Raw genomic sequence first — 26762 nt, 5'->3', positions numbered from 1 at the left:
GTTTCATAATTGTAACCATGTACTCTATACATATGTGTGTATGTACATACATGCATATATACATATATACTGCACATGTATATGTGCATGTATACACATGAGTATCTCTTTTAGGTTTTACAGACTCTGCATATGCAAGAAAATGTGATCTTTATCTTCTAAACCCAGATTCATTTAACTTGATGATCTCCAGTTTGATCCATTTTCCTGAAAAATTATAATTTCTTTGTGGATTGATAATATTCTATATATACTAAAATATATGTGCACATGTGTGTGTATATATATATATAGAGAGAGAGAGAGATAAGATTTTATAGATTCATCCTTAAAATGAAGCCTTTGTTAGTTGCCAAACCTGGATGTTTCCATGTGCATAGCATGATGTACAAGCTGGCTATAGAGGGTCACAGGCTCAGTGGCTGTCTGATCTTGTGTTTCTATGAGAGCCCTGTAGGTGGTAGGTCACTTATCATAATGATGAATGGTTGATGGTCAGTAAGGGCAATTTTTTTCTCTTAGAGTACCTGGGCAATCACTAGACAGAGTTGAGATACTCCAATATTCATTTATTTGTTTTGATTTTCTTTTTCAATTTATTTTTATTGTAATACATTTATAATATGAAAGTATTTCTGTGCAAGTATCCATAGATTCCTACAGTGTCTTTGAACAAGTCACCCTCTCTTTTTTTTGTTGCTCATGGGCTTGAACTCAGGGCTTAGGTGCTGTATCAGTTTTTTTGTACTACCACTTTGAACCACAGTGCTACTTCTGGTTTTCTGATGGTTAATGGAGATAAGTCTCATGGACTTTCCTGCCTGAGCTGGCTTTGAACCGTGATCCTCAGATCTCAGCCACTTGAGTACCTTAGATTACTGGTTTGAGCCACTGGTGACCGACACCCACTCTGTTTTAGTCCTTAATTTCCCCTACACTACGCCTCTCCTTTTCAAGCTTTAGTTGGGTTTTATTATGCTATCTTCACATAGATCCATAATGTATTGCTATCCTCTTCTCTACCTAATACCTTATTTTCCTCTTCCCCTTCCTGCTGGTTCCCCCATATCCTTTCCCCTTAGTCCCCCAATTACATTCATTTCCCATTATTGTTGCCATTTTAGATCTAGATCCACAGTTAAAAAAATTTTTTTTTGTTAGTACTGAAGCCTCTTGCCCAACTTGCTTGCTCATGACTGGCACTATACCACTTGAGCCATACTTCCAGTTCATTTTCTTGCTGGTTGTTTTGGAAATGGAGTCTTGTAGACTTTTTTTTTTCCTAGACTAGCTTCAAACTCAGATCCTCCAGGTCTCAGCCTCTTGAGCTGAGACCCCTCCACTCCCTCCATCCCTTCCATCCTGTCTCCTCCCCTTCTCTGCTGTTACTAGGCTTGGGGTTTCCCTTGGCTTGCATGCTTAAGGCTGGTGTTCTCCCACTTGAGTCTTACTGTGGTTTTTATGGATACTTTGTCCTCAACCTTAAGTACTTCTTTTCTTCTGCCTACATTTATGGACTCTTTAGTCTTGGATTCATCCTACCACACAAAGCCCTCTCCTTCTGCCTGGATAGTCCTTTCCCTAGATATCCCTTAACCTGGGAGCTCTCCTTGGGACTAGATATAAGACTACTTTCCACCCAGCTTCTCCCAGGCTTGCAGCCCAAGCCCTGCCCCTCTTCACTCAGCCCTACACATGACTGAAGCCTGTGTTCACACTCCCCATGGAGACATTGGTGCCTTATCCCTCAGAGTACATTAAAAAAGTCTTAAATACCTCTTGTAAGGGATTTTTCTCCCTCCTCCCATTTCCTTCTCTGTCTCTTGTGCTCTTCCCCCTGCCAGCCCCTTTCTCTTCCATGGTTGAATTCAGGGCCTTGGGTTTGCTAGGCAGTTGTTCTAGCACTTGATCCATGCCCCTAGCCTTGTTTTTTTTTTTTTTTTTTTGAGATAAAAGTCTTTCATTTTGTTCAGACAGGACCAGATCATGATCCACCTATTTTGTTTACTGCCATGGCTTGGATGACAGGAGCATACCACCATACCTAGATCTTTTTGTTGTTGAGATGGGGGGGCTCACATTTTTTTCTCAGGCTGCCTAGGACACAGTCTCTGACTTGGTTAGGATGACAAGCGTGAGCCAGCAGTCCTTCTGTCTTTCTTCCTGAAGTCTAAGGGTGTATGGCTGAAATTGTAGAACAACTCGGAATCAGTGTCTCATGCTTGTCATTCTAGCCACTCAGGAGGTTGAGATCTGAAGATTGAGATTTGAAGCCAGCCCAGGCAGGAAAGTTTGTGACTCTTTAACTACCAAAATTCCAGAAGTGGAGATGTGGCCTAATTGTTAGAGCGCTAGCCTTGAGCAAAAAAAGCTAAGGGGATAGTACACAGGCTTCCAGTACACACATACCCTCCCCACATCTCTCTGTCTCTCTGTCTCTCTATGTAGTTCTTTTTTTAATCTAAGAATATAGGTGAAGGGCTGAGAAGGTGGCTCAGTGGTAGAGTGCTTGCCTTGCATGCATGAGGCCCTGGGTTCGATTCCTCAGCACCTGATAAGCAAAAGGTAAAAAAAAAAAGCCGGGCACTGGTGGCTCACGCCTGTAATCCTAGCTACTCAGGAGGCTGAGATCTGAGGATCTCGGTTCAAAGCCAGCCCGGGCAGGAGAGATTGTGAGACTCCTATCTCCAATAAACCACCAGAAAACTGGAAGTGGTGCTGTAGCTCAAGTGGTAGAGCACTCGCTTTGAGCTGAAGAGCTGAGGGACAGCGCCCAGGCCCAGAGTTCAAGCCTCACGACCGACAAAAAAAACCCCAAAAAAGTAAAAAAAAAAAAAAAGCCAGAAGTGGCGCTGTGGCTCAAGTGGTAGAGTGTTAGCCTTGAGCTGAAGAGCTGAGGGATAGCGCCCAGGCCCAGAGTTTAGGCCCCACGACCGGACTCAAAAGAATATAGGTGAAAAAGTTCTCACCTTTCCTGAAAGTGAGATGTATAGGCCCAGTCATTGCTTTGCCATAATAGGCCATATAACTCTTTAAACTTAGTCTCACTGAATCTTGTTACCTTAAAGGAAAATTACAAATTTACCTCAGATGACACAGACATTAGGAGGAAATAGAGTGGTTGGTTGCTATAAACTAACACCAGTGAATGAGGAAATATGTGCATTTTTTTTTACATTTTTAACCCTTTTTAATAGTATTATTTTCTTTTTATCTATATACCTATCTAGATGCCTTTTTACCTATATACCTTTGCTTTTTACCTATGTCAGGATTTTAATAATTTATTCCGATAGAAACCTTCACAGAAATTACCAGACTGGAAGTGTATGTATACTTTAGCTTCACATTTTGTATGCTGATCATTGGCTAGGTGTCCTGTCCATCCTCTTCCTTGCCACTGCCATTATTCATTATATTGTCACACATTAATTGTGATTATCATGGCATACTATTTGGAACAAATATATAGTTTGTCATATTAGTTTAAACTTTAAAATGAAAGATTTGGGTGGAGATCAGTGGCTTACACCTATAATCCTAGATACCTAGGAGGCTGAGATCTGAGGATCATAGTTTGAAGCCAGCTCAGGCAGGAGAATCAATGTTTTAGCATAAAAAAAAGACTTATTTTTAACCTTTATTGTTTATACCTGTTATAAACCCCTCACATTTTGCTCAATAACTGAATCTGACAAATATTTTATCAATTGATTAGGAGATGTTTTGTGATGTTCTAGATGCTGGATGAATAGCAGTGAGCACAGCGAAGTCTCCAATGTCACACTGCTCATGTTGTAGTAGGAAGTGACTGAATATGTAATATATGTTAGCCAGTGAGTGTCTGGCATTTAATGGAAGGAGGTGCTTGGTGTGAGGTAGGCAGGAAAGGTTTACAGAGATGTACGAGCGGGGTTCTGAAGGAGGAAGATGGAGTGAGCTATTCAGATATCTGGAGGACAAGTGGTCCAGGCTAAGAGAAATTGTGCAAAGCTCCTAAGATGGCTACTTAATTGGCAGTTTTGAGGACCAGTGAAGGGGCCCACATGACAGTTACCAAGTATGTCAGAGGACAGGCTAAGAGACTGGTTTGCCATATTATAGCAGGGGATCAGGATTTATAATCCACAATAAAGGCTCTGGCTTTTACTCAAATGTGGTCTGAACCATGGGGGCAGGTCTCAGTTCTCCATTCTTCAGCTGACAGGATGAACAACTACTTAGGAGGCTATCCCTGTAGTTTTGAGGGGAAAAAGTGCTGAAAAGGACCAAGGTAGTATGAAGATGGAGGGCAGTGTAGGATGCTGGATGGATTTTTTTCAATGCCAGTATTGGGGTTTGAACTCAGGGCCTAGATAGTGTCCTTTTAGCTTTTTTGCTTAATTCTAGCATTCTACCACTTGAGCTACAATGCTCCTTCTGGCTTAGTTTGGGTGGTTAATTGGAGATAAGAGTTTCACAGACTTTCTTCCCCAGGCTGACTTCAAAGCAGGATCCTCTGATCTCAGCCTCCTGAGTAGGATTATAGGTGTGATCCACTGATGCCTGGCCCTGGAGGGATTTCCTGGTGAGCTACAATAGGCTAGACAAGAGAAAGGAGTAAAAGATGGTTCCAGGGTTTTTCATCTGAATATCTCAAAATGGAGGTGTCAGAGATTAATATGAGAATACCGGGGTAGCATAGGCCTGGGGGTCAAGGAGGGAAGGACTTGGGAGCATGGTGAACTTGTAGAGTGCCTTCATTCAACACATAAAGTGCTAGATCTGTGCATCACCAATTCAAAGGTCATGACTCTGAGGACGAAGTAATTCTGTCCTCTTTCCAGATGAGAAAATTGAGATTCAGGAAACCTGAGAGTCATCCAAACAGATACAGTTGGTCAGAGTTAGCTTTTATGTTGAGATAGGGCTTCCCGAGAGGTCCTGTATGTTCTACCTTCCCAGTTTGTGACAACACAGTGACCTAAAAGCAGACAAACGGGGACAGACTTACAAAGTCCTGCAGTCTCACTTGAATCACCTCTGGCCTTTCCCACAGGTTTTCCCAAGTTGCTTCAACTTTACTCTGCTCCAGGCAGCCTCTTTGCCCCTCTCATGGTTGGCTCTAAGCACCACTTTAGACAGTACCTCTTATCTTGTCATGGTTTTTAGAGATTGTGTGCCTTTTGAATACTCTTGTAGCTTCTGGTGACTGAAAAGTGGTTTAAACAGACATAAGAGGGAGCATGTGTCTGTACTGTCACATTTGTTTGCAAATCTAATTTTTATGGATGGATGTTATACACACAGGGAGGAATTTCAGTGTCATATATCCATGCATATATATACAGTGCTTTGATTATATTCACCCCTTCTATTCTTCTTATCCTGTGTTTTTCATTTTAAACATTTTTTGGGGTCATACTAGAGTTTGAACTCAGGGCCTTGCGCTTCCTAGGCAAGAGTTTTATGATGTGAGCCATGCTGCTGCCTCTAAATAGCAGGTAATAGTCTCTTGCTTTAATTTGTAGCAAAATAAGGAATTAAAGAGATAAATTGAAACCACTATTGTTGTCTTGGAAGTAGAGCCCAGCCCCTTTAAGACTGATAGTGACACTTGAGAGGGAGGCTAATTTGTGCTGCTTAGGATTACCAGGAGCTTGTCAGTTACATAACCAGGGAGGAAAAGGCTTTAGCTTCCTGGAGAAACAAGCTATGAAAAATCTTGTGTGTGTGCACAAGTGCGCATGTGTGTGCCAGTATGTTGGCCAGAACTCAAGGCATCAACTGCTAGACCACACCCCCACTCTCTCGTTTTGCTGGTTTGTTGGAGATGGTGTCTCAAAGACTTTTGGGTCTGAACTGGCTTTGAATGGCAGTCTTCAGGATCTCAGCCTCCTGAGTAGCACCTGGCTTAGTCTATAGAAAGTCTTGCATATGAGAATAAGAAAAAGATGTGAAGGAATTGGATATCCTGTGAATAGGGCCAGAGTAACTTAGGTGGGTTGTGTATGTGTCTTAGATGATTATACATAGCATGAAATGAGTATTTAACAGATTAAGTAAAAGAAGTTCCGTAATTTGATTCATTTGAAAATCTAGAATGTCTTTTTCTTTCTTTTTTTTTTTTTTTGTGCCATTCCCTGAGCTCCTTTTGCTCATGTCTAACACTTTTGCCATTTCAGCCACAGGACCACTTCTGGCTTTTTCTGTGATCAATTGGAGATAAGAGTCTTGCAGACTTTCCTGCCCAGGCTGGCTTTGAACTGCAATCCTCTGATCTCAGCCTGTTGAGTAGCTAGGATTACAGGCATAAGCCACCAGTGCCTGGCCTAGAATTTCTTTACTGTATTTGCGTATTATAAAAAATAAAAGGGAGATGGGGCACCTGTGGGAAGATTGTCATTTCAGGCCAGCCATGCGTAGAAGTGAATGAGAACCCCTTAACAAATAAGCTGGGCATGGTGGGTTAAAACTTCAATTTTAGATACATGAGTAGTTTAAGAAGGAGGGTCATGGACGGAAGCCAGCTGGTACAAGGTTGGGGTAGTAAAAGACCTTCCCTGAAAAATAACTAAAGCAAAAAAGACTAGGAATGTGGCGAAGTGTTAAGAGTACATGCATAACAAGTATGAAACTCGAGTTCAAAATCCAGTACCAAAAGAGTACTGGTCAGGTATTGTTCCTGCATGATGTAGGCTTTCACTTAACATTTGATAAAATTTCATGAACACTATCCTGTGATTCATAGTTACGCCTGAGAATCTTGCTAAATTTAAGCATTGTTTTCCCTGTTGTCTTTAAAAAGCATCTAAGATGACATGTTTTATAGTAATAATATTTAATGTCCTAAAATAGTCCCAATATATGCTCTTGTATAGTAAATAGTGATTTAACTTTTGTTCTTTTCATAATTGGCTTTTTTTTCTCTTTTTGAGCTAGTCCTGGGGCTTGAACCTGGGCCTGGGCGCTGATCCTGAGCTGTGTTCAAGGCTAGAGTTCTACCACTTGAGCCACTTCTGGCTTTTTGGTGGTTAGTTGGAGAGAGGAGTTTCATGGACTTCCTGCTGGGCTGGCTTTGAAACATGATCCTCACATTTCAGCGTCCTGAGTTGCTAGGATTACATTCATACATGGAGCTCTATGGGCCTGATTATAATAGTTAATATACATTAACATAGGGTCTTCAAGGACTAAACTTCATAAGTGGATGACCTGTCACCATTGTCTGTTCTTGAATCTGAATCCAAGCAAAGGTCTCCTAATGAATGGATTAGCAACCACATGCTTCTTTTATTTAACTGATGGTGCAGATAATGAATGCTCAATATTATTAAAATCACTGATTACAGTCAGGGACTGTAGCTTGGTGATAGGGTCTTTGTAGAGCACACACCAATCCTTGGCAACAAGAAAAATTTATAATACTAAATAAAAAATTTTGCTGATTTTATGTTCAGTACATGATAAAAATGCTATTCTTGCTGGGCACTGGTGGCTTATGTCTGTACCCTAGCTAGCTGCTCAGGAAGCTGAGAGGGTTGAGGTTCAAAGTCAGCCCTGGCAAGAAAGTCTGTGAGGCTCTTATCTCTACTAAACTACCAAAAACCTGGAAGTGGAGCTGTGGCTCAAGTGGTAAGCACTAGCCTTGAGCACAAAAGCTTAGGGACAGTGCCCAGGCCTGGAGTTTAAAACCCAGAACTGGCACACACATGTGTGTGTGCACACACACAAATACAAATGCTATCCTTCCTTCTGTGTTGTCTAACCTGTATATTCATTTTCTATTTCAGCAGCTTCCCAGCCCAGTGTGCCTGTACCGCAGAGAGGACTACACCTTTTCCAGGCTACTACAGGGCTCCCATAACAATTTGCAAACAGCATCTTACTGAATCCACTCTTGTACAGAGCAGCAGGTATGATAGTACATCGATAATGGTATCCTCCAGAGTGACATTCATAATCACATTTAGTAATGACACATAAACCCAATGTCTTTTAGTATTTTGGGGCTCTAAAAATGTCCTTTTTTCCCTCCTGGTACTTGGGGCTGAACTCAGGGTCACACCTCCAGCCTTCTGTTTGGATTTCTTGGGAACACATACTTCATTTACAAATGAATCCCAGCAGATACTCCCACTGGGGCCCTGAGAAACTCCTTCAGTATATCTAACCTAGTGAGGGGCACATTCCTGTATTCCTAGCGATTGGAGGTTGAGGCATGAAGATTGTGAATTTGTAGCAAGCCTGGGCTACCTAGCAAGATTCAAAAATTGAAAGAAAAGCATCTTCAACTTTAAAAGCTTTGGTAACCTTGTCTTGTGCCTCCTGCAGTCTGAGAGCAGTTACACTGACTTTTGGTTGCTGTAGGGATTCTGATGGAGGAAATTACCCCTCATGGCTACGTGCCATATGTTTGACAACAGCAATGGCTGTACTGGAAAATGTTCTCCCTACCCAGCTGCCTCCTGTGCTGTGTCGTAGGTACTCCATAATGGCTATGGAGGCCTGTCTAGCCTGGTATGGAGCCATACTTGGAGCTTCTGGTCTACTGCAGCTGCAGGAGAGAGTGTCTCCCTATTTTCGGTCACTTGGCAGGTGCTAGGGTACTGGAGGAGGTCACCCTTCTCCTGAGGGCCTCAGAAGCCCTTTTTGAACCTTCTCCTGAGGGCCACTACTACAACAACAGTAGTTCCTGGACTATGTGAATGCAAACTAATATACATGGTGGTCAGAGTGCCAATTATATGGAGTGTTGATGGTGTCATCCTTTAGGACTTTGACATAGGGAGCAAAACTTATTGTATACCTCAAGCAACATAGTGTTCACCTCTCTTCATTTATTATAAAACATTGTAATTGCCTAATAATGCCTCCTTAAGTACACAAAGCAAAAACAAGAAAAAGTACTCTTGGAATCTTACCTCACAGCCCAAATAAAATAAAAACTACATAAGCCTCTGTATAAAGACTAAAGCTCCAATATTAGGCACGACCAGAACACCTCCTTTCTCCTTGAGTATACTGATGTTCCTACTAACTAAGTTGTGATATTTCCATTGGGACTATCGGTTGCCTAAACTCATGAGCACAACCCCTTAGGGATTTTTTCCTTTACCCATTCTATAGCTACTGTTGTGAAAGAAATCCTACCCTGATGTGCAGTTGGTACATTGGAGATGCCCAGAGTTCTGCATCCTCTGGGGATCCATTTTCCCTCTATTGAAAATGTACTATTTTTCTTATCACTAGGACATATCACACATTGGCAGCCTTTGTCTAATCAAGTCAACTCATAGTGGTCAACAGCTTTCTAAGTCTCTTTTAGTTTAGGTACTTGCTGGCAGCATGTACTTTATGCAGCAGACTTGAGTCCACTTCACAAATGGACTGGAAGCTGGGTATGGTGGTTCATATCTATAATCGCAACTACTTTGTGAGGCTGAGTTGGAGGGGATTGCAGTTTGATGCTAGCCTGGTAAAAAGTTGATCAGACCCCCTTTCAATCAATAGATGGAAGCAGGAGTGCATGCCTGTGATCCCAGCCCAACAATATCGTTTAAGTCAGACCAGGTAAAAAATATTTGCAAGACTCCATCTTGGTGAAAGAATATAGGCTTGGTGGTGCAGGCCTGTCATCCTGGCTGTGGCAGGAAGCATAAATATAAGGATCGTGGTCTAGGTGAGGAAATGAGCAACAAGCAAGACTATTCCAAAACAATTAATATATAGAAGGGCTGGAGGTGTGGTGTGGTATAGATTGCTTGCCTAGCAAGCATGAGCCCTGAGTTCAAACCCCAACACAGAGAGAAAGAGAGAGAGAGAGACAGAGAGACAGAGAGAGAGAGAGAGACAGAGAGAGAGAACCACAAACAAAACTAGGTAACTGGTTCTTTGACTGAATGTTAGCAGAGAAGGAGGGTTCTGTGCAGCTTAGCGTACCTCCCGCTCTATGTACCTACCCAGATATAGTACAAAGTACAAAGAATATAAGCTGTGAGGTAAAGAGCTGCCATAACATAATGGGCATTAAAAGATTCCCTTTAATTTCAGAGATGCTGAATGTATTTTCCTGGCTATTTTTGACAAAGGGGTTACCTGGTTGTGGACTGAGTTCCAAATTGTTGTCATATATCTAATATTTTTGTGTTGTCTTTGTTTTTGTGACAGGGTATTATTATGTACAGAGCTCAGGCTAGCCTCAGAATCCCAATCCTTCTTCCTCAGGCACCTGAGTGCTGGAATTCCAAGTGTGAGCCACCATACCTGGCTTTTGAGTGTCATTCTTTCTATTTGTCATCTTGTCTGGTGGCTAGTCTGTCTCACTCAGTGTGTGTTGTGTTTTGTGTGTGTGTATGTTTGTGTGTGTGTGAGAGAGAGGGAGAGAGAGAGGAGAGAGAGACAGTGTGTGTGTGTGGTGTGTAGTGTGTGGTGAGTAGCTAGATCACAGGCATGAGCCACTGCCACCCAACTCACTCAGTTTCAACATGTACACAATCTAAGTCATGAGTGGTATACATCCCAATCCATTTTTTAATGAATGTTAAAGCATCACAGAATAGAATATGTTAGAATGTTAAAAAAATTTCTTGATCTCTTAACTTTCCTACAAATAGATGGGGAGCTATACTTGGGCAACTAAGTAGATCAGTATATTAAGATGATCCTGGCTGCATGTCTTCCTTTTGGTTCTCCTTGACTGACTCACTAGTGAATCAACAGTTCTAAAAAAGATCCCAACATATCCTCACTTTATTCCTTGGGTCCTCATCTGCCTGGCAGGATAGATAAGAGTTGATTAAACTCAAACTTGGCATTGCTTCTCTGTCAATGTGAGGGGAGGACAGATTTTTTTTTTGAGAGTACTGGGATCTCATGCTAGGCAGGTAGGTACTCTACCACTTGAGCCTTGCCTCGCCCATCCCTTTTTGCTTTAGTTATTTTTGGATAGCGTGCCCACTTCTTGCCCAGACCAGCTTGGACCTTGATCCTTCTATTTACACTTCCCTTTATTCACTTCCCTTGTATCTGGGATAATAGTTACATGTCACCAGCTGTTGGTTGAAATAGGAGAGGTTCTCTGTAACTTTTTATCTGGCTGGCCTCAAAGTGACATCCTCCTGATTTCCTAGGATTTTCTTTGTGTTTTTGGGAGTACTGAAGTTGGAATGGGATTCCCCCCCCCCCTTTTTTTTTTGGTGGTTGTGGTGCGTAAACTAAGTGTCTGGGTGCTGTCCCTGAGCTTTTTTGCTTAAGGTTAGTACTCTACCACTTTGAGCCACTTCTGGTTTTCTGGGTTAATTGAAGATAAGAGTATCATGGACTTTCTTGCCTGGGTTGGCTTTGACCTGTGATCCTTAGATCACAACCTCCTGAGTAGCTAGGATTACAGGTTGGGGATTTCCTTATTAAAAACTATCTACTATAAGTATTATACTGTGTTTTCTTTAAACATATCTTAATGTGTACTTGGGCTGCTGAAATGTCTCATGTGTAGTTCTGTAATAAATGGGTAGTGTAGATGTCTTTGACATTGTGATGTCATATGCTTTGAAAATACACATGCAGGAATTGTTGAATTTTGTGGAACTTCTTTTTTTAATTTTTTTTTATTTTTTGTTTTTGTTTTGGTCAGTTGTGGGGCTTGAACTCTGGACCTGGATGCTGCCCCTCAGCTCTTCAGCTCAAGGCTAGTGCTCTACCACTTGAGCCACAGCACCACTTCCAGTTTTATGAGTGGTTTATTGGAGACAAGAGTCTCACAGGCTTTCCTGCCCAGGCTGCCTTTGAACCCAGATCCTCAGATCTCAGCCACCTGAGTTGCCTGAGCCACTGGTGCCCTGCTTTTTCTAATTTTTTTGAGAATCCTGTATACTATTTTCTGTTGTGCTTATGTTTGTTTTTGTGGGGACCAAACCTAAGGCCTTGTCAGCTATATCTGCATCCTAGATTGGGGAATGTAATTCTATTGTATTCCAGGTAATTATTGGTAGGTAAAAACCTGATAATGCCATTTTGAAGGTCTTTTTTTTTTTTTTTTTTTTCCCTTTTCTTGGTTTCTTGATTTGATTTGTGTTGTTTTTGCTAGTGATTTTTTTTCCTGTGTATCTCCATTAGGTTTTGCTTTTTGGTTCTGCAGCTTATATAAAACATTTTATAGCCATATTTTAATGTGATTAAAAACTTAATAAAAACTTAATCTTAGGTACTGGTGGCTCAGGCTAAGATCTGAGAATTGTGATTTGAGACAGCCTCAGGCAGGAAAGTCTGAAACTGTTACTCTAATTAACCACCAGAAAGCCAGAACTGGAGCTATGAATCAAGTGGTAAAGTGCCAGCCTTGAGCAAAAAAAGAAAAACAACAATAAAAAAAAGAAAAAAAAATTAGAAACAGTTCCCAGGCCTTGAGTTAGCCCCATGACCAGCAGAAAATCAAAATAAAAAAAGGTTTATCCAATTTTGCTTGCATAACTATACAATTTTGGGGTGTGTGTGTGCCACTACTGAGGCTTGAATTTAGGGCTTTGTGCTCTCATTTGGCTATCTTCCTCACTGGTAGCAGTCTACCACTTGAGTCATACTTCCAGCCTGGCTTTTTGCTGTTAAACTGGAGATAAATTATTACAAACTTTTCTGCCTGGACTGGCTTCCAACCCTAGTTCTCCAAGTCTCAGCCTCCTGAGTAGCTGGTATTATAGGTATGAGCCACTAGCACCTGGCAAAATAACTGCCTTTTCTCACATTTTTTACTTTTGGCTTTACAATTTGTGTTTTAATATTGTATATCTCCTAACAAATCATGTAGCTATTAGTATTTTCAATAGTTTGGCTTTTTAAGTCTTCACAGAAAGACTATATGTGACTAATATGCCACCATTAGGGTAATAGAGTATTCTGAGTTTAATTTTGTACTTTTATCTGTGAGTCATAGGCTTTTTTTATTTTTTATTTTTGGTCTTTTGGTACTGGGGATTGAATGCAAGATGTTGCACTTGCTAGGCAAGTACTTTGTCATTGAGCTACATCCCAACCCTCTTATGTTTTTATGTGAGTGTGAGAACCAGAGGGGTGGGAAGTCCTGCCACACATGCTATGCCGCTGGGGGTGGTGGTGGGGGGCGTCAAAGGGCGGATTGGGTGCTGGGTGTGCAGATGGATATATATATCTATATATCTATATATGCTGGGTGTTCTGAAGAGGGGGATAGAGGAGACACAAGAGGTTGCAAGAGACGCATCTCATGTCCCTCTCCCCACTCCCAGGCGCGCCCCCCCCCCCCCCCCCCCCCCCCGTTGGAGAGGCCTGCAGAAAGGCCCACAGAAAGGCCTGTGAAGAACAGTGACACCTGCAGAAAGCCGAGAGGCCTGTGTAGAGGGCAGTGAAGAGCTAAGAGGCTTGGGGAGATAGGGGAGGCCTGTGGAGTAGCATGTTGAGATGGGAGAGGCCTGCTGAGAGGCAGAAAGGCCTGTGGAGATAGGAGAGGCCTGAGGAGATCGGAGAGGCGTGCAAGAGGCCTGTGGAGATTGGAGAGGCCTGAGGAGATCGGAGAGGCCTGCAGAGAGCGGAGAGAGGCCTGCAGAGAGCGGAGAGGCGAAGCAGCTTGTGAAGAGGTGAAGAGGCTTGCAGAGAGGTGAAAAAGCCTGTGGAAAGGCCTGTGGAGAGCAGAGAGGCTTGCAGAGAGTGGAGAAGCCTGTGGGAAGAAGGAAAAAGGAAAAACACTTGCCCCCTTGGAGGTTGGAGCTGCTTCTGGTTCTGAGATAACCCAGGACAGGGTTGCAGACCAACAAATAAAACTTCTTTGTCACTTTTGTCCTTGTCTCTGTGGCTTTTCTCACTCACAGGTTATTACATTAGTAATTAGCAGCCATCGAACTTGTGGAAGGTGATGAGTTTTTTGTGCTTTTTCTTGGAAAGTCTTTCTGTGTCATTTTGGAAGGCAGCTTTGCTCACTCCTATACTATCAACATATTTTGCCATTTTTGAAGGACTAGCATAGTAAGATTGATTTTTTTTTTTTTTTTTTTTTTATGGTTAGTAATCCCCCACTCCCCTTCCCTCAGCACTTGTTATATATTCTCCCACTCTGTCCTGGCCTATAAGTTCCTAAGTCATAGTTCTGCTAGTGGCTGTTTTTGGAAGTCCTTCACGTTACTTGCTTTTTTTCCCCCCTCATGCTGGTTTCAGCATGTACCTCTGTGCTTTTTTTTTTTTGTGCTTTGTTTTATGTCAGTTGTGGGGTTTGAAATTGTGGGTCCTGAGCGCTATCTCTTAACTCTGTGGTCAAGGTTGGTGCATTACCAGTTTGAGCCACAATGCCGTTTCTGTTTTTCTAGTGGTTAATTTGAGATAAGAGTCTTATGGACTTTCCTACCTAAGCTGGCTTTGAACCATGATCCTCAGATCTCAGCCTCCTCAGTAGCTAGTATTACAGGCGTGAGCCACCAGTATCTGACTTTGCTTTTGATTTTTGATTGGTTATAATAATTTCATAGCTTGTTCCCATTGATTTTACTGGAGAATCTTGAGAGGAATAGCATCTTTTTCCAGATGTAAGACTTTTTCTGTTGTTCTATGCTTCTGGAGTTCAAACCCATGGTATTGTGCATGCTAGGAAAGTATTTTACCACTTCTATCTGTATCTGTCTCCATTTTGACTCCACCTCACAAATACCATATAAAGTTTCATCAATCATTTTTTCCTTTGTGTATTTTATAACTAGTCCAGCTGAATGCCAGTGTTTCATGCCTATGATTCTAGCTACTCAGGAGGCTGAGAGCTGAGAATCTCGGTTTGGAGTCAGCCTAGGCAGAAAGTCCATGAGATTTAGCTCCAGTAAATCAGTAAAAAGCTAGAAGCAGAGCAGAGCTGTGGCTCAAGTGGTAGAGCACTGTCCTTGAGTGAAAAAGTTAAGGGACAGTGCCCAGGCCTTAAGTTCAAACCCCAAGACTGGCAGAGAAAACAAACTAGTCTTCTGAGATTTTCTTCTGTTTGATCACTTCTCTTTCTTTCTCTTTCTTCCCCCTTTTGGTGCTATTGAAGGATTCCTGTTTTATCATTGGTATTGTTTATGTTCCTTATTACATTTTTGTTTACTTTATATGTAAGTTAAAGGTTTAAAGGAGGAATACATAGATACTTCTAAGTAGAACTTACTGGAAAAAGACATTGTGTGTAGGAATGTACTCCACTACAGGGAAATAAGATGAGAGGAGCTCCCAGTCTAGTTGTGATGAGATAAGTTTACATGTAAGAGATGCCAAAAGCCATGTGATGGGAGAACAATAGCAAGTGAGTGTAAAGAGAGATGTCCTAGAAAGATTGAACCCTGGGATATTGTTTGGGAGACCTTAGAATCCTAGATAGGCATCAGTGTTACTTCCTCATTTTCCAGTGGCTATTGGTCAAGAAGCTACTTGGCTCAAGGTAGCGTGTGTGTGATGATTTAGGACTTGGTTGCCTTGGAGAATGTGGCTGTGGACTTTACACAGGAAGAGTGGATTCCGCTGGACCCACCTCAGAGATCTGTACAGAGAGGTGATGCTGGAGACTGTCAGCAACTGGTAGGACTGTCATTATTTCTTGTAGTAGCCTCTTATGGAGTAGAAACATTCCATATGGAGTAGAAAGATTCCTGGATTGGTGAAGCCATCTCTGAATACAGTGGGAAACAACAGAGGTAGTGTCCCTGCCCTAACATGTTTAATATATTGTTGGTGATTATGATAGCATTACCATCACTCTTAGAAATGTGCAGTTTGAGATTGCACTTTGGACATGGTGAATCACCTGTGTTGTAATAATTCTCCCATATGAATATGTTTTATCTAAGGTTGATAACTACTGGAATAAGTTCCTAAAAGAAGGAAGATCTTTTCCTTCATTATATCCAACTTGAGGGAAAGTCTTAATGACTTTTACATGTGTGTTTAAGCCTGAATGTGTTCTAGGGGGTCAGAGATTACCCATAAAGTGAATACTTGTATTTTATGCTGTTTAAAAATAATTTTAGGCTCACATTTGTTATCCTAACTTCTCAGGATCAGGGAGATTGTGGTTCTAGGCCAGCCTAGGAGGAAAATTAGAAAAGAACTCATCTTAACAAGGAAAGCTGGGCATGGTAGCAGTCCTAGCTATGCACTTTCAGCTATGCATTCTCCGTTACAGAGGAGGCATAAGTAAGATGATTGTGGTCCAGGGCAGTTCTGACAAAAATATAAGATCAGATCTGAAAAGCAAATAGATGTAGGGGCATGGCTCAAATGATACAGTGCTTGCCTAACAAGCTCAGTCCCCAGTACCACCCCATGCCCCCACAGTTTCATTAGAAGTTAATTCCTCTTGCATGGTAATACTTGTCATCTTATATGAGACTTTTCCTTTGATGTACCTTTTTTTGTGGATAGGAGGTCGGCTCTTCAAACCCAAGTTGATATCTTGGTTGTAGGAAGAAGTAAAGTTAACAATAATGGAGCAAGGTGTTCTTCATGGTAAGTGTGAAAGACATGTTTTTAATTTTTTTTAATTTTCAAAACTATATTTGTGGAACATTAAAAAAATTATACCTTCTGGAAATGAGCTAATAAAAAGCTACTCACAAGACACTCTGTCAAGAGAGGGGTAACTGTATGAAAAGAAAGATACTTATTTCCTTATGTAACTGTAACCCCTCTGTACATCACCTTTACAATAAAAAAAAAAAAAAAGAGGTAGTTCTGGGGGCCAGTGGCTCATGCCAGTAATCCTAGCTACTCAGGAGGCTGAGCTCAGTATCATGGTTCAAAGCCAGCCTGGGCAGGAAAGTCCTTGAGACTCTTATCTCTAATTAACCACTAGTAAACTGGAATTGGTGCTGTGGCTAAAGTGGTAGAGCACTTACCTTGAGCTGAAGAGCTAGGGACAGTGCCCAGGCCCAGAGTTCAGGCCCCATGGCCAACCAAAAGAGAAAAAAAAAGAGCACCTGGCTTGCAAACATCAAGAAGAAAAAAAAAAGCAAAATCCACCACCTATCCCCGTTCCTCCTCCTTCCCAAATAAAGGAGGAGAAAAAAGCAAAGAAAAAAACCCACCCCCAAACAAGTAGTACATTTCCCCAAGGGAAGTGGAATATACCTTAGAGCTGCTGGAAGCAGAATGGAGTTGTTTCAGCTATAGAAACTTCCAAAGAAAGACTCAAAGCATAAATACATTAAAAGGAAATAAAAGTGATCATCAGGAAATCTGGAAGGTCAGGGAGCCAGAAAAGGGGGCTGAGTGAGTGGTAGACATGGCAGGATAGGCGGAAGATGGAGGGAAAGTAATAAGTAGAACAGTTTGGTGTCCCTTCAGATCCCTCCTCCCACTCATGCCCACCTATTCAGCTCACAGCCCCTGAGAGGGTGAAGGATTTGAAAACTTGCATAATTTGAGATATATCCAGAGTTAGTGATAGCCAGTCCCCTCCTCCGCTGCTTGGAACTTTCCTCACTCTCCAGAGCATCCCTTCTCAGCAGTTAACTATGGTATTCTCCCTTGTCATACTGTCATTGATAAGTTCCAGGTTGTGAAGTCTTTCCCAAAACTTTCCCAAAAGTTTTTTTTTGTTGTTGTTGTTGCTCAAGGTGAGTGCTCTAGTGCTTGAGCCGCAGTGCCACTTCTGGTTTTCTGGTGGCTTTTTGGAGATAAGAATTTCATGAACTTTCCTGCCCAGACTGGCTTTGAACTGTGATCCTTAGATCTCAGCCTCCTGAGTAGCTAGGATTATAGGTGTGAGTCACTGGTGCCTGGCTGTGGGAAGACTTTTTAAAGCCCACCTTGTATCTGAAGGCTGAGGTCTTGGGACTGCACATTGTGGGGTATCTTCAACTCCCTGTTCTCTGTTGCTTACTTTAGGCCATCTTCCCTGTGATCTCAACAGTCCCTGTTCTAGTCCCTGGAAACTATTTGTGCAACTGTTTCCTGTGTTGCATTTCTGATTCTCTTGTTTTTTTTTTTTTTTTTTTTTTTGCCGGTCATGTGGCCTGAACTCTGGGTCTGGGCACTGTCCCTCAGCTCTTCAGCTCAAGGCTAGCGCTCTACCACTGGAGCCACAGCACCACTTCCGGCTTTTTCTGTTTATGTGGTGCTGAGGAATTGAACCCAGGACCTCATGCTTGCAAGGCATGCACTCTACCGCTGAGCTACCTTCCCAGCCCTCTTGTTTCTTCTACCATTGCTTTTCATTTGAAAATAATACTAATCAGCCTTATAATTTTTAACTCATTTAAGCTCTCAGGGTTGTGTAACCCTTTATAAATCTTTAAAAATGTTTTTGTATTTCATTACAGAATGGGAAATGCGCCTTAAAACCAAAGGGACAGCAGTTGAGCAGGATATTTTTTGGTCAGATGCATCAAACGGGATCCAACTGGTAAGATTCACAAGGACTATTCTCTCTCCTTCCTTCCCTCCATCCATTCTTCCCTCCTTCCATTCTTCTCTCCCTCCCTCCCTCTCTTTTCCTCCCTCCCTCTGTTCATTCTGCTTGAACTCAGGGAATCCCAGTTCCACTCAGCTTTTTCACTCACAGCTGGCACTCTACCATTTGAGCCATCCCTCCAGTTCCAGCTTTTTACTGGTTAATTGGATTTGTCTGCCCACACTGACTTTGGGCTATGATCCTCAGATCTCAGTCCCCTGAACATGCCTGTTAGCATGAGTCAACCACACACAGCCATAAGGGATATTTTTTAGTTTTCAAGTTCACAGAAGATTTGAAATTTCTGGATAAAAATCAGTACAAATGAGTGCTACAAGAAAGAAATGATCATGACTTGCAAGGGAGAGATGTTCAAACCTAGTGTGAGGCTTGGTACTTCAGAGTTCCCACAAGTATACATTCCTCTCAAAGTCTAGAAAGTTCTTTGATCTTGATTTATCCCTTTACTAACAGGCAGAAAGCAACAATGGAGAGGAACTCTATGACTCCAAGGAAATCACAAAAGTCTTTATTGGACACTCAGATCTGCAAACACACATGAGTGCTCCAAATATAGAGAATACTTCTGAGTGTAATCAGTATGGAAAAGACTTCCTTCCACTGGTCCAGGAAAGCCCCAGTGAAGAGAAATTTTCTCTGTTGATTCAGCGGGAAGAAGCCTTCACCCTGGCTCCAAACCTTGATTACCAGAAAACATGCACAGGAGACAAATCCTTTGAGTGCAGTGATTGGGGAAAAGCCTTTGTTAATCAACCACATCTTCAGGCCCAGGACACAGCTCACAATGGAGAAAAGTTCTATGAATGGGAGCATATGAGTGGGAAAACTTTTACTCAGTCCACTAGCTGTTCCGCCCTTGTTCAGTCACACACTGTAAAGGAGCCCTACGAATGTGGAGATTTCTTTACATATCCTTTGTACCTGAATAATCATTTGGGAACTCACACTTGGCAGAAGCCCTATGAATGTAAGGAATGTGGGAAAGCCTTCACTGTGCACTCTGCCCTTACTGCTCATTTACGAAGTCATAATAGGAAGTCTTATGACTGTAAGGAATGTGGGAAAGTGTTCACTAAGTCCTCAGGCCTTATTGAGCACATGAGAAGTCACACAGGAGAGAAACCCTTCGAATGTGACCAGTGTGGGAAGGCCTTTGCTTCCTCCTCCTACCTGATCGCACATTTGAGGACTCACACTGGAGAGAGGCCCTTTGAGTGCACCATGTGTGAGAAAACCTTCACTCGCTCCTCGTACCTTCGCATTCACATGCGAACTCACACGGGAGAGAAGCCCTATCAGTGTAAGGAGTGTGGGAGAACCTTCGCTGTGCGCTCATGCCTTAACATACACTCCCGCACACATACTGGGGAGAAGCCCTACAAATGTAAGGAGTGTGGAAGAGCCTTCACTAGCTTTCGTCAACTCACTGAACACATGAAAACTCACACTGGCGAGAAGCCCTTTGAATGTCATGTATGTGCAAAATGCTTTAGGAATTCCTCATGCCTTAAAAAGCACTTCCGAATTCACACTGGAGTAAAACCCTATAAATGCAATTACTGTGGCAAAGCCTTCTCTGGGCATACTGGCTTTACTACGCATATACTGACTCACACTGGGGAGAAGCCATATCAGTGCAAAGAGTGTGGGAAGGCCTTCACCACGTCTTCACATCTGATTGGACATCTGAGAAGTCACACAGGAGAGAAACCCTTTGACTGTCACCAGTGTGGTAAGGCCTTTGCCTCTTCCTCTTACCTTACTGTGCACTTGAGGACTCACACTGGAGAGAAGCCCTTTGAGTGTACAGTCTGCGGGAAAGCGTTCTCACGTTCCTCCTACGTCCGCAGGCACATGAGAACTCACACTGGAGAGAAACCCTACGAGTGTAAGGACTGTGGGAAAGCCTTCAGTGAGCGCTCAGGCCTCACTAAACACTTGAGAACCCACACTGGGGAGAAGCCCTATCAGTGTCAGCAGTGTGAGAAAGCGTTCATTAGCTTTTCACAGCGCACTGAACACATGAAAACTCATACTGGCGAGAAGCCCTTTGAATGTCAAGTATGTGCAAAATCCTTTAGGAATTCCGCATGCCTTAAGACTCACTTTCGAATTCACACTGGAATAAAACCATATAAGTGTAAGGACTGTGGCAAATCCTTCACCGGGCGGACCAGCTTTACTACCCATGCCCTGGCTCATACGGGGAAGAAGCCATATGATTGCAAGGAATGCGGCAAAGCCTTCAGTACTTCCTCTTACCTGATCCAACATCTCCGAAGCCACACAGGAGAGAAACCCTTTGAATGTAAGCACTGTGGGAAGACATTTGTCTCCTCTTCATCTCTTCATCTCCATTTAAGGACTCACTCTGGAGAGAAGCCCTTTGAGTGTTCAGTGTGTGAGAAAGCGTTTACCTGTTCCTCCTACCTTCGCAGGCATGTGCGAACACACACTGGAGAGAAACCATATATGTGTAAGGAGTGTGGGAAATCCTTTACTGAGTGTTCAGGCCTTTCTAAACATGTAAGAACTCACACTGGGAGGAAACCCTACGAATGTAATGAATGTGGAAAAGCCTTCACTGCTTCCACCCACTTAAATACCCATTTAAAAATTCATGCCAGGCATAAACTCTCTAAATGGAAGGAATGTGGGAAGGCCTTCACTAGCTCCTCTGATCTTAATGAACACAAGTCATCCATGAAAAAAAACACTTTGAATGTAAGGAATGAGGAAAGTCTGTAAAGTGCTCAGTCTGTAATAATCATATTTGAATACAGTCTTGAGAAACCTTATCAAGGTATAAAGCATTCAGATGTCTTTGTTCACTTTGAAGACATGGGAGACCTGACTCTTGACTCTGCTCTATGAATATAATGAACATAGGAGAGCTGTTGGAATCTCCCCACAATCCAACATGGATGGAAGAACTCAGCCCTGAGGCACTTATGGTATAGAGAACTTGCTGGAGTAAAATCCTATTGATGTAAGATAATAATACATGCAAAAGTTGTAGTTGTTTACTGGTTGATCTCACAGTGACTTTATGAAAGTTAGAAAGTTTCTTTTTTACATATTCCTTTTAGTAGATGTGATTCACACTGAAGAGACACTGCGTGAGTGGAATATGGGCAGTGCTTCCATGTGTCCTGAAGTCTTATGTGCTGACAGACTTGGATTTTTAGATGGTTCTATAGATAAATTTTAATGTTTTGGATATTTTATATATTTCATTATGAGTATGTATTCTTAACTTTGGTTATATAATTTCCACTACAGTTTTAATTTCTGTTTTTAGCATCTTTATTGATAAGTCATTGTATTAGGTGCACAATCTGATGTGTATATATGTAAACGTGAAATTATAAACCTACTCAAGCTAGTTAGCAACTCCATCTTCTTACATCCCTACCACCTTCTCTACCAGATAGATTTTTGAGTGTTGGGGGTGGGGTGGGTGTGGCTCCAGTCCAGGACCTTTGTTAGGCATTCTGCCACAGAGCTATTCCCCCAGTTCCTATTCTTTGAAATGTTATGCCCGAAAAATACTTTCTATTGTCTAAAGTTCCATATTTATAGCACATTGTTACTATTGATAGCATAATGTCTAGTACTTATGCATCTAGTGAGTAAAAATTTGTACCTTTAATCTCCTCCTCCCCTGTTCACCCCCCAACTCCAGCTTGTAATCATTGTTCCAATCTGTTTCTGTGAGTTTGACACTTTTAGGTGTGGTCTTAAGAGTTTTTGGTTTTGTTTTGTTTTGGGTTTTTGAAGTAGGTATTGTTTTGTTTCCCAGACTGGCCTTGAAGTCATGATACTCCCATCTCCTCCTTGGTGCTGTGATTACAGGAATGTGCCACCACACTTATACTTTTAGTTTAGGTTTTTTTTTAATCTGCCTTTTTTCAATTAGTATTAACATAATGTCCTACTGGATCATTGATGCTATTGCAAAATGGCAGAGTTTCTTTTTCCAAAGACAATATTAAATTTTATATATACACCATGTCTTATCTGTTCATGTGTTGAGGGCAACAGGTGTTTTTCCATACCTTGGCTCCTAGGAGTTACTGGTGCTGAGCTCAACGTGCGTGGTGGCATGTGCCTGTAGTCCCATCTGCTCTGGAGGATGAGGCGGGAGTATGTATGGCTTGTGGGCTACATAGTGAGCTCCCATCCCACAAAAAAGTATTTCTGCAATTGTTCTTCAGCAGGAACATATTTATTTCCTTAGGTGTACATATCCAGAGATCAGTTTGCTGGACAGTTTTGTAGCTTTCCTTTTTTCTTTGTGCCAGTCCTGGGGCTTGAATTCAGGGCCTGTCCCTGAGCCTTTTTGCTCAAGGCTAGTGCTTTCCACTTGAGCCATAGCTCCACTTCTGGCTTTTTGATAATTGGAGGTAAGAGTCTCATGGATTTCCTGCCTAGGCTGGCTTTGTGATCTAATGATCACAGCCTTCTCAGTAGCTAGGATTACAGGTGTGTGGCAGTGAGGCTCAGCTGTAGCTTTACTCTTATTATGAAGAGCCTGCATATCCCCTTTTGCACAGACTGCTCACTTGTATTTCCACCAACAATATACTGAGGTGTTTCTTAAAAAATCATCTTTACTGACATTAAATACTGTTGACTTAAAACAATTATAGGTATCTTAATGTGTGAGGTGATACCTCATCATGGTTATTTGTATATCCCTGGTGACCACTGACTCAGCATCTTTTTATATACCTGTATAGCCATTTGTGTGTCCTTGTTAAATACCCTGGTCCTTTGCCTATTTTTAAGTTGGGTTAGTTGGGACTTTTGCTGTTGATTTATGTGTGTTCCTTACATATTTCGGGTGTGAACATATTACCAGAGGCATGGTTTACAAATACTCTGTCCCATTCCATTCTTTGCCTTGTCATTCATTTGATTGTTTCCTTTGCATCACTAAGGATATAGTCTAGCTTTTTCAATTTTTTTCTTGCCTCTAATTTGGGTGAAAACTTAAAAAAAATTGCCAAGAAACATTTTCTTTCAGGAGTTTTTTTTAGGATAAAAAGTGGGTCTTTACAGCCTGAGGTTTGAGTCTTTAACCTACGTAGTATGGACTCATATATGTAAGACCATGGTCCAGTTTGTTCTGTAGGATATACATTATCCAGTTTTCACTGTTACATTTATATGAGACTATACTATCTCCATTTGTGTATTGGTGCTTTAGTTGGAAGTTACTTGACTGTATATGCATGTTTATTTCTGAACTTTCTATGTCTTATTTTTATGCCAGTTCAGTACTTTTTTTTGTGTGTGTGGGTTACTGAGTATTGAGCCCAGGACCTCATACATGTACAATATTATTTGGATTATTGTAGTTTTGTAGCATAATTTGAAATCAGGAACTATAATGCCTCAAGTTTTGTTCTTTCTCAGTTCCTTTGGCTTTTCAGTCTTACTTGGTGCTAAATTAAAAAAATTAAAATTTCATGAAAACATACCATTAAAATGTTGAAAGGGATGACATGTTAAATCTGTAGATTTCTTTGGGGAATGTGGGTGTCTCAACAATATTCATTCAATCTATAAGCATAGGGTGTCCTTTTCATTTATTTGTGTCTAATTTCTTTCATCAGTGTTTTATAGTTTTTATTGTACTGGTTTCATTTCAACCTACCATAAATATTATTTCATTGTTTTTGCTATTTATTGGAAATAGAATTGCTTCTGTAAGTTCTTGTTTTTTCTTGACAGTGTATAGGGACGTTTCTGATTTTTTTTTTTTTTTTTTGTTTGTATGTGTGTGGTGGTACTGGAGGCTGAGCATCTCCAACCCCCATGCTTTATGTTTGACTTGAGCCCTTCAACTTTTGTGAATTTGTATTAGTTCAAGTAGTTATTTCATACACTCTACTGTTTTCTACATCTATGAAGACTGATTTGGATGCCTGTCTCTTGTACAGTTGTGTGGTTTGGACTTGCTGTGTTAGATTGGATAGGGGTGGCAATTGTGGGCTCTTTTTGGTCTTGTTCTTGATCTTACAGGAAATATTTTGAGCTTGTCACCATTTGTGATGATAATTTTGGGCTTGTTATATGACCCTTACTTAGTTGAGGTGCCTTTTAGAATATCTTATTTGTTAAGAATTGTTATAGGAGGTTGTTTAATATTGTCAATTTTTATGCATTTTTTGCATTGGTAATGTGATTTTTTCCCTTTGTTTTGTTAACATGATATAGCACATTTATTTGCTTATGTTCAACCATCTTTCCATCTACCAGGGATAAATGTCACTTGATCATTGTGTGTGGTTCTTTTAACAATTACTTAAATGTGAATGGACTAACTTCGGCCATCAAAAATCTACATCAAGAAATGGGATATATTTACCTGTATGCTTGCTTTACCTTAGGGCATAAGGTGTTGACTGAAAGTGAAAGGAGATAAAAGAATCAGGCAACAGCAGCAGCTCAGTGGTAGCGTACTTAGCATGTATAAGGTTTTGAATTCTATCTCCAGCAGCACAAAGAAACAACAAACACTAACTTTATTTAGTGGAAGCACAGTGCAGTTATGTAAGTATTGACAGGTTTTATTTTACTGAGGTCATCTCATTTTTCCCTTTTTTCCTTTAAATGGATCACTGTTTTCATTTAGCTTTCTTCTTGATGTCTAATATATGTTCTTTGTCACAAAGTACACTGTTTTAAACAGTAAATGTTATATAGCTCGCTGGACATGGTGGAAAAAGTCATTATAGATTCTAAATAGACAGTTAATGAGAATGCATTTACTTCTGTTGGGGGTAATACTTTGGAGAAATAATTTCAAAAACTTAGCAGTGTATATTAAAGCTGCCATTTGTGTGCTTTATGACTCTGGTAATCCTACATTTTTATGTATCAAGATCAAAGTTCACACTTTAGTTTTTTTTTTCTTGTCCTTTCCTTTCCTTTTTGTTCTTCCAATTTTATTTTAATTTTTATGTTGGACCTGGGGCTTGAACTCAAGGCTGTTACTTGAACTGTTCCTGAGCTTTTGAGTTCAAGGCTAGCGCTCTACCACTAGAGCCACAGCATCACTTCTGGCTTTTTAGTGGTTAATTGGAAATAAGAGTCTCATGTACTTTCCTGCCTGGGCTGTCTTTGAACTGTGATCCTCAGATCTCAGCCTCCTGAATAGGATTATAGGTGTGAGACACCAGTGGCCAGTCTTCTTTTGTTTTCTATTTTTTCTGCCTCTCCTCCTCCCATATTTTTTTTCCTTCTTTTCTTTTGACAAAGTTTTGCTATGTGGCTCAGATTGTCCTTGGACTCATGTTCCTCCTGCCTCAGATCCCGGAGTACTGGGATTGCAGGTATGTGCCATCACACCTGGCTCACACCAGTATTGACCTATCCCTAAATTGGAAACAAACCAAATGTGAATCAACAGAAGATTGGGTAAATAAATCAGAGGTAGATGAAAGAAATGGATGAACTTCACTGGAAAACTTTTTTCTGTGCTGTTATTTAAGCAAATGCTCCCAGCCCTCTAATTTTGAGTGAAAAAGACAGACAAAAAAACCTGCCCTTCTCTAACTCAAAGATAACCATTTGATTAGAGAATGTTTTTTCATACATTGCTGTCTCAGTAAGCTTAGGTTCTTACAAAGCATAGGTCTCCAAGGTTTTTGTGGTGAGAATTCCAGATAAAGCTTGTGGGGATTCTCTGCCCAGATTGTACCTAGTTGCCATAGAGATTTTGATTAGGTTTACCAGTCCGTTTTCCACTGTTATAACAAGGTACCTGAGGCTGGAAATCCAAGATCTCACACCCCCTTGTGTTTAGTTTCCCCCTCCCCCCATGGACTGAATCATCTCAACGTGGCAGAAAAGCAGAAAAGGAAATGGCTGTGTGAGAGGGGGACCATGGAAGGTAGTGGCCTTGCTTTAAAATATCTGGCCTGGGGCTGGGAATATGGCTTAGTGGTAGAGGCTTGCCTAGCAAGCATGAAGCACTGGGTTCGATTCCTCAGTATCACATAAACAGAAAAAGCCGGAAATGGTGCAGTGGCTCAAGTGGTAGAGCCCCTAGCCTTGAGCTGAGGGACAGTGCCCAGGCCCAGAGTTCAAGTCCATCAACCGAACCCCCCTCCCCCCCCCCCAAAAACGGCCTGTTATTGATTTACATCCTCAACTTTTAAAAAATTAAATATAAATTTTTTTTTAATGAGCCAGTGGCTCATGAATATAATTCTGGCTACTCAGGAGACAGATCTGACCATCTCAGTTTGAAATCAGACCTGGCAAACCAATCTAGGAGACTTACCTCCAATTAAACAGTAAAAAGCTAGAACAGAGG

General features: G+C 41.4%; 1 protein-coding gene across 2 annotated transcripts in view; it reads left to right on the top strand.

The window, feature by feature from the left end:
- LOC122119695 (zinc finger protein 26-like) overlaps window positions 1-22779 on the top strand; it is a 31096-nt gene extending 8317 nt beyond the window's left edge. The window contains exons 2-6 of one of the 2 annotated variants that reach the window (XM_042693726.1): window positions 7773-7895; window positions 15372-15540; window positions 16384-16467; window positions 18282-18364; window positions 18887-22779. In XM_042693726.1, coding sequence (XP_042549660.1) covers window positions 16446-16467; window positions 18282-18364; window positions 18887-21181 — 2400 coding nt within the window. In that variant the 5' untranslated portion in view covers window positions 7773-7895; window positions 15372-15540; window positions 16384-16445 and the 3' untranslated portion in view covers window positions 21182-22779. The remainder of the gene's footprint in view (window positions 1-7772; window positions 7896-15371; window positions 15541-16383; window positions 16468-18281; window positions 18365-18886) is intronic. The other variant, XM_042693727.1, reaches the window with a different exon arrangement.
- The last annotated feature ends 3983 nt before the right edge of the window (window positions 22780-26762 follow it).

The sequence above is a fragment of the Dipodomys spectabilis genome, unplaced genomic scaffold, assembly GCF_019054845.1.
Source record: "Dipodomys spectabilis isolate Male_0828 unplaced genomic scaffold, ASM1905484v1 ptg000173l, whole genome shotgun sequence".
NCBI classification, from domain to species: domain Eukaryota; kingdom Metazoa; phylum Chordata; class Mammalia; order Rodentia; family Heteromyidae; genus Dipodomys; species Dipodomys spectabilis.
Note: the sequence above shows the minus strand (reverse complement) of the source record. Positions and strands in the feature narration are given on the sequence as shown.